General features: G+C 34.8%; 2 protein-coding genes across 2 annotated transcripts in view; one reads left to right on the top strand and one right to left on the bottom strand.

Annotated features, from left to right (window-relative positions):
* Nucleotides 1–604, bottom strand: part of trpm5 (transient receptor potential cation channel, subfamily M, member 5) — a 78,208-nt gene extending 77,604 nt beyond the window's left edge. Inside the window, exon 1 of the mRNA XM_062069300.1 lies at nucleotides 546–604. Coding sequence (XP_061925284.1) covers nucleotides 546–574 — 29 coding nt within the window. The 5' untranslated portion in view covers nucleotides 575–604. The remainder of the gene's footprint in view (nucleotides 1–545) is intronic.
* Nucleotides 605–8,309: 7,705 nt separating this feature from the next.
* Nucleotides 8,310–12,471, top strand: LOC133664565 (cyclin-dependent kinase inhibitor 1-like). The gene is made up of 2 exons (XM_062069287.1): nucleotides 8,310–8,708; nucleotides 11,619–12,471. Exons 1-2 carry the CDS (start codon nucleotides 8,369–8,371, stop codon nucleotides 11,714–11,716), a joined length of 438 nt encoding a protein of 145 aa, XP_061925271.1. The 5' UTR covers nucleotides 8,310–8,368; the 3' UTR covers nucleotides 11,717–12,471.
* Nucleotides 12,472–12,978: the final 507 nt, after the last annotated feature.

The raw sequence follows: 12,978 nt of genomic DNA, 5'->3' as shown, positions 1-12,978 counted from the left end.
CAAAAGATTCACCAACACAGATGTCCAGAATACTGTGGAATTATGAAATGAAAACAGAGCTTTTTGTATTGGCTTCAATGGGCTACCGATACTCCTGTTTCATTGGCTACATCACACGCATACGTCATCATCCAAAGGCGTTTTCAGCCGGAAGTTTAGCGGGAAATTTAAAATTGCACTTTATAAGTTAACCCGGCCGTATTGGCATGTGTTGCAATGTTAAGATTTCATCATTGATATATAAACTATCAGACTGCGTGGTCGGTAGTAGTGGGTTTCAGTAGGCCTTTAAGGGGTTATCCGGCTTAGTGTAGACATGGCCTTAGTGTAGAAGGGGCCCTAGTTTACTAGCTTAATCTCATAATGACCATCGTCCTGTATGGATGCAAAATAATACATGCATAGTTTGCTAAGGATGGTAAACATGTTCCACAATAAAACATAGTTTTCCATTTTTTTGTCTTACTGCCGGCTCTGAAACAAAACAAAAAAACTGGCTCGGGACTCGACTGAATGTGACAGCCAGCCCACGCACAATTACACACCCGCCATGCTCCTCTGACCAGTGCAGCATGTCCCCACATCGCAGGCATCGCGTCCTTGGCTGTAGCCCCTGCAAAACATGCAAACATGCCAATATCATATCCACTCATGACTCACTCACCACACTTTTCCGCATAATAAAAAGGTTCTTAGGGGCACTTGTGGTCAATGCAAAATTTGCAGGATTTCCATCCTTGCTTCATATGCAAAGTGTCTCCGGTCTTATGTTTGATCTGGAAATGCACAAAGCAACCATGGCTCAATGCCGGATGCCAACCGAGTCTGAATCCGATCCTTCTGATCTATTCACGAAGATTTGTTTGTTTGTGTTCCATGAAAGGATATTTAGTTTCTAATTAATACTCAGAGTCTCAGTAGTTCTGCTAGTTTCATTGTATTAGTTTGACTAAATGTTATATACATGGAAACGTCTTGTAGATTAAAAACGTTCATCTCCCAGGACCTTGAAGTAATCAGTGGGTATGAAAGAGCTCCAGGTTGTCAAAAATGCTGCGAGTCAATTTGTGTTTAGTCGTCTGTTGTAATGTACCAACACCAACCTGTTGGGGAAGACATTTGATTACAGGTTTGAGTTTGGTCAACTAAAGACCATTGGTTATGCAAATTAACTCATTTGCCTACAATAAGGAAATAGGCGCCCGACTGTGAGATGCACGTACAAAACAAACACAACTTTGATGTGTATTGGAGGCAAAAAGAAAAGGTTTCGTCAACGTTAAATCTTCAGGAACAACATTAGTAAATCTATACCTGGCCATGTAGAAAATACAAACCCCAAAACCAGTGAAGTTAGCACGTTGTGTAAATGGTAAATAAAAACAGACTACAATGATTTGCAAATCCTTTTCAACTTATATTCAATTGAATAGACTGCAAAGACAACATATTTAACGTTCGAACTGGTGAACTTTGTTATTTTTTGTAAATATTAGCTCATTTGGAATGGGATGTCTGCAACATGTTTCAAAAAAGCTGGCACAAGTGGCAAAAAAAAAGACTGAGAAAGTTGAGGAATGCTCATCAAACACTTATTTGGAACATCCCACAGGTGAACAGGCTAATTGGGAACAGGTGGGTGCCATGATTTGGGAATAAAAGCAGCTTCCGTGAAATGCTCAGTCATTCACAAACAAGGATGGGGCGAGGGTCACCAATTTGTGAACAACATTTCTCAACGAGCTATTGTAAGAAATGTAGGGATTTCACCATCTACGGTCCGTAATATCATCAAAAGGTTCCGAGAATCTGGAGAAATCCCTGCACGTAAGCGGCAATGCCCGTGACCTTGGATCCCTCAGGCGGAACTGCATCAAAAAGCGACATCAGTGTGTAAAGGACATCCCCACATGGGCTCAGGAACACTTTCAGAAAACCACTGTCAGTAACTACAGTTTGTCGCTACATCTGTAAGTGCAAGTTAAAACTCTACTATGCAAAGCCAAAGCCATTTATCAACAACACCCAGAAACATCGCCAGCTTCGCTGGACCCGAACTCATCTAAGATGGACTGATGCAAAGTGGAAAACTGTTGTGTGGTCTGGCGAGTCCACATTTCAAGTTGTTTTCGGAAACTGTGGACGTCGTGTCCTCCGGAACAAAGAGGAAAAGAACCATCCGGATTGTTCTAGGCGCAAAGTTCAAAAGCCAGCATCTGTGATGGTATGGGGGTGTATTAGTGCCCAAGGCATGGGTAACTTACACATCTGCGAAGACACCATTAATACTGAAAGGTACATACAGGTTTTGGAGCAACATATGTTGCCATCCAAGCAACGTCTTTTTCTTGGACGCCCCTGCTTATTTCAGCAAGACAATGCCAAGCCACGTGTTACAACAGCGTGGCTTCATAGCAAAAGAGTGCGGGTACTAGACTGGCCTGCCTGTAGTCCAGACCTGTCTCCCATTGAAAATGTGTGGCGCAATATGAAGCCTAAAATACCACAACCGAGACCCCGGACTGTTGAACAACTTAAGCTGTACATCAAGCAAGAATGGGAAAGAATTCCACTTGAAAAGCTTCAAAAATTGGTGTCCTCAGTTCCCAAATGTTTACTGAGTGTTGTTAAAAGGAAAGGCCATGTAACACAGTGGTAAAAATGCCCCTGTTCCAACTTTTTTGCAATGCGTTGCTGCCATTAAATTATAAGTTAATGATCATTTGCAAAAAAAATATTTTTTTTTCTCAGTTCGAACATTATATATCTTGTCTTTGCAGTCTATTCAATTGAATATAAGTTGAAAGGGATTTGCAAATCATTGTATTCTGTTTTTATTCACCATTTACACAACGTGCCAACTTCACTGGTTTTGGGTTTTGTACTAGTTCGCGAGCTGTGTCTAATAGTTAGTGAGATAGACAGATAGCTAGTTAGACAGTTAGCTAGTGAGCTAGCTAAAACTAAAACTAGCAAGACAGCTAGATGGATACTTAGCCAGCTAGAAAGATAGCTAGCTAGACAGATAGCTATGTAGTTAGTTAGATAACTAGACAGTTAGCGAGTGAGCTAGCTAGAAAATTAGCTGGTTAGTGAAGGATTTTAATATTTTTCAAGCTATCTACACATTTTGCTAGTACACCTAATACAATAAGTATATTGATCTTACCATCCTATTTCTGCATTCTAACTACCATATAGTTATATTAGTAAATCATTAGGTATTACAGTAAATGGTTAGTTCTAAAATAACACATATAAAGAGACACACAACAGAGCCCTGACATGGCGGTGTGAGGTATTTGCGAGTGGCAATACTCATCATGATAAGCCTGCAGAGGAACAGTTACCATAGAAACCGGAGTCAGACGAGCCATAGACAACCCATCCCCCGCCAACCAATTTGGAACAGTTTATCAGACTTTGTGGGGCAGGAGAAGACGGACATTTTGCGAGGAACCAGAGGTGACAGGATGTCTCCCTTTCCTTGCTTGTGGCCATGAGGGAATTTTATGCATTTGCTTCAGTCACACTGTAAAATAAATCTAAGATGGTGAGTCTAAAAACTGACAACGACTTGGTGAGCTTTATTAGAGATTAAAGAAAGTTCTCCTCCCTTCATTAGCTAGCTGGAAAAATGGTTAGTTCGCTCGATTGACAGTTATCTAGCTCGAAAAATAGCTAGTTAGCTTGCTCGATAGACAGATATATATATATATATATATATATATATATATATATATATATATATATATATATATATATATATATATATATATATATATATATATATATATATATATATATATATATATATATATATATATATAGTGATCAAAAGTTTACATACACTTGTAAATAACATAATGAACATACATTTTATTTCATCTGACATCACATGGACAAAGATAAGACCTTCTGGAGGAACGTTCTGTGTTCAGATGAAGCAAAAATCGAGCTGTTTGGCCACAATACCCAGCAATATGTTTGGAGGAGAAAAGGTGAGGCCTTTCATTCCATATGTTTGGAGGAGAAAAGGTGAGGCCTTTCATCCCAAGAACACAATTCCTACCGTCAAGCATGGTGGTGGTAATATTATGCTCTGGGCTTGTTTTGCTGCCAATGGAACTGGTGCTTTACAGAGAGTAAATGGGACAATAATAAAGGAGGATTACCTCCGAATTCTTCAGGACAACCTAAAGTTATCAGCCCGGAGGTTGGGTCTTGGGCGCAGTTGGGTGTTCCAACAGGACAATGACCCCAAACACACGTCAAAAGGGGTAAAGGAATGGCTAAATCAGGCTAGAATTAGGGTTTTAGAATTGCCTTCCCAAAGTCCTGACTTAAACGTGTGGACAATGCTCAAGAAACAAGTCCATGTCAGAAAACCAACACATTTAGCTGAACTTCACTAATTTTGTCAAGAGGAGTGGTCAAACATTCAAGCAGAAGCTTGCCAGAAGCTTGTGGATGGCCGTCTTACCCTCCAGGTGCACTACACGGAGTGTCCTGGATTGTAAAATAGAAGAAATATATATTTCTTGCAGAGATGGGATTTATAGAAAACCGGATCTTGGTGAGCCGTTAAAGAGTTGTTCAAAAGACCGGGTCGACTTTGTAACTCAAATATCAAGAAAACTATCACTGGTAGCAGTTATAAGGTCAGAATATCAAAAATAATTCCAATTTACATATTATACATTATTGGGTTAATTACTTTATTGGTTAATTTTTTTCTGAAATATTATTAGAATTGAAGTTTTGTTGTTTTTTTGTTGTCTACATTTTACAAGGTGGTGTCATGTCCCCATGCTTTGACAATCAGATCGCTATTTTGCGAGTCCATACACATTTTAATTTGTAACATTTTAACAATACAGAAAAAACTATACGAATAATAATCAAATGCTTATGTGTTTATAGTACAAATAAATACAACTATATACATATACTTAAAGGAGCTTTTCAAATGACTCGAATCGTTCGAGAAGTTCACATCGCTAATTTTGTCCCCACTGAACAAATGAATCTGAATTCAATGATGGAAGGTTTTATACATCTTTGATCAAATATACAAACTGGACTTACAAACATAAAATAAGGACAAAGCTACGAACAATGGGACTCCGGGCTTTCTGCTCCGCCGCTCCCAGTCTGTGGAATGCTCTCCCTGACCACCTGAGGGCACCGCAGACTGTGAATGCTTTTAAAAAAGGCTTAAAAGCCCTTCTTTTTAAAAAAGCTTTTTTTTTTTTAGATATATGCATACTAGTTATAGCTATTTGGTTGTTCTAGTTTTATCTTTATTTATCTATTTATTATCTTTTTATTTATTTACTTATTTATTTTTTAATACACTGTAGCACTTTGAGATTGTTTACTCAATAGAAAGTGCTTTTTACAAATAAAATCTATTATTATTATTTATTATTATTAAAAAAGGTTGATCAGACTTTCACAACAAAGCAACAACATGTGTTCCTAGAGATTGTCCACTTATAGTTTTTTATTAATATAAATTATTGGCCGGATAACGAAGCATTATTTTTTTTAATGAAAAGGTAATTATTCTCCTCCTTGCAAATGCCAATACAAAATAACTAAAACAAAAATAAATACATTCAACAAACAATGCTAATTAACATTGGATTTGCCATATACATGCTACTAATTAGCATTAGCGATTTGACATGGCGATTTCAATACCTCCAAATTTGGCGATGAAAACTACAACTAAGATGCACATTGGTGTGTAATAAATACAATACTTACAGTATAAACACTTTGTAGGCTTTAAAGTTGTTGTTTTTTTGTAAAATTTTACATAAAATATGCAGAATATGATTTAATTGAATAATGATATAGTTTTAGTAATATGAGTCACACATATTTCTATCTAACTCCAAGCAATGTTGACAATTTGATGACTCACCAGAACATCGTCTCGTTTGTCCGACATCCCTGAACGATCCTCTCCTGGTCGCTCACACCTGAGAGGGCTGAGGTTCACCTCAGGAGCGACATTAAAACAGTCAACCAATCCCGTCCCTGCACCAATACCAACAACAACACACCTCATTTGCATAGTAGTCAGCCACTGCACATGCGGACTTAAAAGTTAATTTACCACAATAACTTTATTTTGCTTTTCAGCTTGTCTAGAAATGCCACTGCAGCTTCTCTATTCTGATGTATAATGTTGCTCTGCTTTGTTTATTATTTATTTGATGAGCAACAGGCTTTGCACAGGCAATAATCAGATGTCTTTTTTCTAGACTTTTCAGACTGCCAAGCATATTTATAAAGGGGATTTCAAATTAAAATTGGATGTCATTCATTTTATTTTATTTTATTCAAACAAAATCCACAGGTTTTAATTACCCGGTGGCAAAAAACATCATCAATCCATCAAAATGCAGTAAAAATACAAAAGTATTTCGACATTTTTTTCTCATGAAACATGGGTTCAAGAGATTGCATTTTACCTGCATATTATAAAAGCTTGAAAATAGGTATTGACAACCTAAATTTGAGTCAATGCCAAATTATTAGATAATATTGGTGCATCCCAATACATTTGAAAGCATGCAAAAGTTAAAAGAAAAACTGCACTTTCTTTGGAAACGTGCCCATCACCCACAATCGTTACGTGAGACAAGAACACACGTCTTTCCCTTTTCTGTGCGTTCTAAATAGTGAAAAACTGATAGTACGAGGCGGCTAACAATGCAGGTGCACATGTCTTTCCTGTGATCCCCGGGTATAAATTGAGAGTCAAAGATGACCAACTTCTCAGTTTATGGCCACAACTTTCTACTCTACGGTCCTTCATACTGACAGCCATCATACTGTATAATGCATATGTTCCTTTTTGACTGTACTTTAATGTATAATGTATTTATATTATTCACATGTGAATAATGTTGTATACTAGACTGTATTTATGTTATTCACATGTGAATAATGCTGTATAACAGACTGTATTTATGTTATTCACATGTGAATAATGCTGTATAATAGACTTTTTTAATATTATGCACATGTGAATAATGTTGAATAATAGACTGTATTTATGTTATTCACATGTGAATAATGCTGTATAATAGACTTTTTTTTATATTATTCACATGTGAATAATGTTGTATAATAGACTGTATTTATGTTATTCACATGTGAATAATTCTGCATAATAGACTGTATTTATATTATTCCCATGTGAATAATGCTGTATAATAGACTGTATATATATTATTCACATGTGAATAATGCTTTATAATAGACTGTATGTATGTAAAAAACACCTAAGTGTTTATTGTCTATTGTGAGCGAACTGTGGTGCTGAATTTCCCCCAGGGATCAATAAAGTACTTTTTATTCTATTCTATACAAGTAAGAGGCATGATTTATAATCGACAACACACTTTCACCAATTCAGAGGCGATGCAGCAGCTCCTTATGTCAATATAGCAGCATAAGCTCGTTACTAGGGGTGTAAAAAAATATATATTTTCGAATTGGTCTCCTCAGTTCCCAAACATTTACTGAGTGTTGTTAAAAGGAAAGGCCATGTAACACAGTGGTAAAAATGCCCCTGTGCCAACATGTTTGCAACGTGTTGCTGCCATTAAATTCTAAGTTAATGAGTATTTGCAACAACAAAACATAATTTTCTCAGTTCGAACATTAAATATCTTGTCTTTGCAGTGTGTTTAATTGAATATAAGTTGAAAAGGATTTGCAAATCATTGTATTCTGTTTTTATTTACCATTTACACAACGTGCCAACTTCACTGGTTTTGGGTTTTGTACATGAAGTGAAAAATTAATCAACCTGAGAAAATATGTGCACTTATTTTATGTTTTTATATTTTGAATACACTGATGTATTTTTCGAGATTCACCACCAAAACTTGAATTTTCAGTTTCAAAGTTATTTCAAGTAAAAAAAAAAAATTCATTTTTTTATGACTGAGTTGTTTTAATTGAACACACGTATAATATGTTTTCACAATGTACAAAGGAATTAAGGCACTTCTAATACATTTCAATATTTTTAAAAATATCCACTAGGTTTAGCAATCCAAACCCTAATACAAACAAAACGATGTTTAAATAAAGTAAAAGTAAGAGACAATACAATACAAATATATTAAAAAAATATATATCGTCCGTTTTTTTTTCCTGCGTGTGACGCGAATGAAACGAACGTCATAAAATCAAAGCTCTTTGTGACGTCACAACTGCTGCAGCCAATGAGCAGCCGGTATTTACAGCGTGTGGAGAAAAAAAACTCTTTGTTTCGTTTCGTCGCGCCGCTCTTTAAAGAATGTGACCTGAGCTGGGAGCCACAACACAACTTTTAGAGAAGATGAAAAGCAGCGTGTGCAGATGTTTGTTCGGCCCGGCGGATCACGACCAGCGACGCGGGGACTTGAAGCTGAAACTCGGTGAAATGTCGGCGGAGAACAACGAGCGATGGAACTTTAACTTCGTCACCGACACGCCGATGCCGGGGAGGTTCGAGTGGGAGTCCACCCACGTCACCGCCGAGTTTTACCTGGAGATGGAGGCGGCCTCCCCCGGGAGGGACTCTTCCACGCTGGAGGGGAGCAACCGCGGCAGCTCGTCCAAGAAACATCCCGATGAAGTGACGCCTGTCCGGGGGAGGAGGACCGTGCTGAAGGCCCGGAGGAATGCAAGAATCACAGGTTAGGAAATTGATTATTAATTCATGCAGGGGTGTCCAAAGTGTGGCCCCGGGGGCCATTTGGGGCACATTTATAAAAAAACAACATTAAAAAGTGGAATTAAAGAGAAAACAGGTGAAATGTAAGGAGAAAAAGAGAGCTACTTTTTTTTTTTTTACTTTAAAACTGTCATTAAAAAAGACTAAAATTCATCCATCCATCCATTTTCTACCGCTTGTCCCTTTAATGTTATTAATTATTGACATATTGGAAAGCTCCATACTTCACACCAAATATTCTACTTTGAAATACTTTTTTTGGGGGAAATATTACATATTTTGTGTTTATCATATAACAAAACAAAGTTGTATTTGACAAAAAACAGACAAACTAAAACTTTTTTTTTTAAATGTATAATTGATGGATAGGTCTTACGTTTAATCAAAAAAACAATGTATTACTTATTTTTAAGAGTTTTATGACTTGGGGCCCTTTTGGATCCCTGAGAATTTTAGTGAGACTTTTTTGTTGTTGTTTAAAAATGTATGAATAAAATCAATGTTGTTATGAATTATTTACCTATTTAGGGCATCAGATAGTTCACTTCAAATATTTTTTCTGGGAAATATTGTGTATTTGGTGTTTATCATACAACAAAACAAAAGTTTTATTTGACAAAAAACAGACAAACTAAAAAAAATGGATAATTGATGGATAGTTCTAAAGTTAAATCAAAAAAAGAATGTATGACTTATTTTTAAGACTTTTACGACTTGGGGCCCTTTTGGATCTCTGAGAATTTTGGTGAATTTTTTTTGTTGTTTAAAAATGTATTAATGAAATCAATGTTGTTTTGAATTATTGACCTATTTAGGGCATCAGATAGTTCACTTAAAATATTTTTTCGGGGAAATATTGTGTATTTGGTGTTTATCATACAACAAAACAAAAGTTTTATTTGACAAAAAACAGACAAACTAAAAAAAAAAATGTATATTTGATGGATAGTTCTAAAGTTAAATCAAAAAAAGAATGTATGACTTATTTTTAAGACTTTTACGACTTGGGGCCCTTTTGGATCCCTGAGAATTTTTGTGAGATTTTTTTTTTGTTTGTTTAAAAATTAATAAATAAAATCAATGTTGTTATGAATTATTGAGCTATCTAGCGCATCAAATATTACACTTTAAAATATTTTTTCGGGGAAATATTGTATATTTGGTGATTATCATATAACAAAACAAAGTTTTATTTGACAAAAAACAGACAAACATAAAAAATAAAAATGATTGATGGATAGGTCTAAAGTTAATCAAAAAAAGAATGTATGACTTATTGTTAAGACTTACAGTATATGACTTGGGGCCCTTTTGGATCTCTGAGAATTTTGGTGAATTTTTTTTGTTGTTTAAAAATCAATTAATGAAATCAATGTTGTTTTGAATTATTGACCTATTTAGGGCATCAGATAGTTCACTTAAAATATTTTTTCGGGGAAATATTGTGTATTTGGTGTTTATCACACAACAAAACAAAAGTTTTATTTGACAAAAAACAGACAAACTAAAAAAAAAAAAGTATAATTGATGGATAGTTCTAAAGTTAAATCAAAAAAAGAATGTATGACTTATTTTTAAGACTTTTACGACTTGGGGCCCTTTTGGATCCCTGAGAATTTTTGTGAGATTTTTTTTTGTTTGTTTAAAAATTAATAAATAAAATCAATGTTGTTATGAATTATTGAGCTATTCAGCGCATCAAATATTACACTTTAAAATATTTTTTCGGGGAAATATTGTATATTTGGTGATTGTCATATAACAAAACAAAGTTTTATTTGACAAAAAACAGACAAACTAAAAATAAGAAGTATAATTGATGGATAGGTCTAAAGTTAAATCAAAAAAAGAATGTATGACTTTTTTTTTTAAGACTTTTATGACTTGGTGCCCTTTCGTATCCCTGAGAATTTTAGTGAGATTTGTTTTGTTGTTGTTTAAAAATTAATAAATAAAATCAATAATATGAATTATTGACCTATTCAGGGCATCAGATATTCCTCCTAAAAATATTGTATAATGTATGTGTTCGCCTTCCAATTTGAAGGTTTTCTTTCACAGAAAGGGCATACAACATTAAAAAAGGTTTTCAAACTTTATATTGACATATCTGAAGTTTGATTTAGAGATTTAAGTGCAGTATGACTTATTTTTTAGACTTTTATGACTTGGGGCCCCTTTTGGATCCCTGAGAATTTTAGTGAGATTATTTTGTTTGTTTAAAAAATAAATCAATGTTGTTATGAATTATTGACCTATTTAGGGCATCAGATATTCCACTTTAAAATATTTTTTTGGGGGGAAATATTGTACATTGTATGTGTTTGCCTTCCAATTTCAAGGTTTTCTTTAACAGAAAGGGCATAAAACATTAAAGAAGGATTTCAAACTTTATATTGACAAATTTGAAGTTTGATTTAGAGATTTAAGCGCTGTATGACTTATTTTTAAGACTTTTATGAGTGTGGGCCCTTTTGGATTCCTCAGAATTTTAGTGATACTTGTTTTTTTTTAAACTGTCATTGTTCAAAAAGTATTAATGTTAATTAAAATTAATTACAATTAATGTTGTTATGAATTCATGACCGTTTCAGGCTCCAATTACTACACATCAAATATTCCAATTTAAAAATGTTTTGGATCTTTTTGGTCTTTGATCTGGAGATTGAAGTGTTGAAAATATAAATAAATTATTCAAGACTTATTTTGTAACATTTTAATGACTGAGACCCTTCCGGGACTAAACTTAAAAGGAGCTCTAAAGGTTAAAAAAAAAAAAAAAAAAAGTATATGTTGTATTGGGCCCTGATTTAATGGAAGTTATTGATCTCTAACTTGTAATAACATGTAATGCACTTTTATTTCCTTGCAGACTTTTTTGTCAAGAGGAGGAGGACCTGCACAGAAAGCAAACTCAGCAACTTTGTGACAAGTTCCTCGGACACATCTTTGTGCAAAACCCTGAGATGATCGTTTTGCCACTTCTACCCTATATGGCTAACATACTCTTAACTCATCGGGGGGCAAAGACTGATTGTGCTTTCAGTGCATTTTTGCTGTATTTTGTTCCATTTTACATCGTTTTTCCTGTAAAATCAACATTTTGATGTTCAATAAGTTACTCCAAAGTTAAACAGGACATTAAAAGTCCTTAATTTTTTAAAATGTCATTTTTGTTTTTACTTATTTTTGCAGAAATACCAAACATGTTGTCAATATTTTAACCCTCTGAAGGCCTTTTGATCAAATGTCACCGGTTTTAGTTGGTCTAAATTTGCATAATGACTTATTTAATTTAGTTACTTGCTTTAATTTATTAGTTATTTGCATCAACATTGTTGCTTTTTCTGCTTTAAATTATGCCTTTTTTTGTTTGTAGTTTCTCTTTTTTCCCTGTTTGTTGTTGTTATTGTTGTCCTGTTCCTACAATGTGCAGAATGTCACAAGTGGCCCCCAGGCCTCACTCTGGACCCCTTTGCTGTACACCACGTATGGGACTTTCTCTGCTGCTGTTATTTATATTTTTAATTTTATTCAATTGAAAATGTGTAGTTCTTTATTTATTCTATTTATCTTCACTTTAATTTAACATGCTTGTTTTCTTTTAATTTTATTTTAATAATTATTATTGTTTGATGAGTAGTTACTTTTTATCATTTTTAAAAGTACGATGCTGTCTTTGTGAATTATAAGGAAAGCACCAGATAAGTGATGTGCAGATGAAACCCAAAGTTGTAAGTTTTAATAAACTATTCATAAAAATAACTATCAAGTGTTTGGTTCATTAATGGATGCTTGACTGACATACAACAATTATAAATGAAAAACGCTAGTTACCAATTTACAATGCATTTGGAAAGTATTCACAGCGCTTCACTTTTTCCACATTTTGTTTTGTTACAGCTTTATTCCAAAATGGAATAAATTCGCTTTGTCCTCAAAATTCTACACACAATACCCCTGTGGAGGTCTTGCTCCTCCGGGTTCTTCGGACCACCAATCATCGACATGCCGGCTCTTCCAGGTTTACGAAAGTTTTATTTTACAATAAAAACATGCAAAGTCTTTTGGGTGCTTTTCAGCAGTTGTCTGTCTACCAAGTGAGTACACGAATGGTTTCTCTCCAGTGTCGCGTCTCGCTCGTGCTCGTCTTCGCTCTCCACCATCAATCCAACCAACTCTCTCCGTGGGGCGTGGTTATTTACAGGTAGAATTCACCAACTCCAGTATTT

The sequence above is a fragment of the Entelurus aequoreus genome, linkage group LG02 (assembly GCF_033978785.1).
Source record: "Entelurus aequoreus isolate RoL-2023_Sb linkage group LG02, RoL_Eaeq_v1.1, whole genome shotgun sequence".
Taxonomy (NCBI): Eukaryota; Metazoa; Chordata; class Actinopteri; order Syngnathiformes; family Syngnathidae; genus Entelurus; species Entelurus aequoreus.
This window is presented reverse-complemented; position numbering and strand designations above follow the sequence as displayed.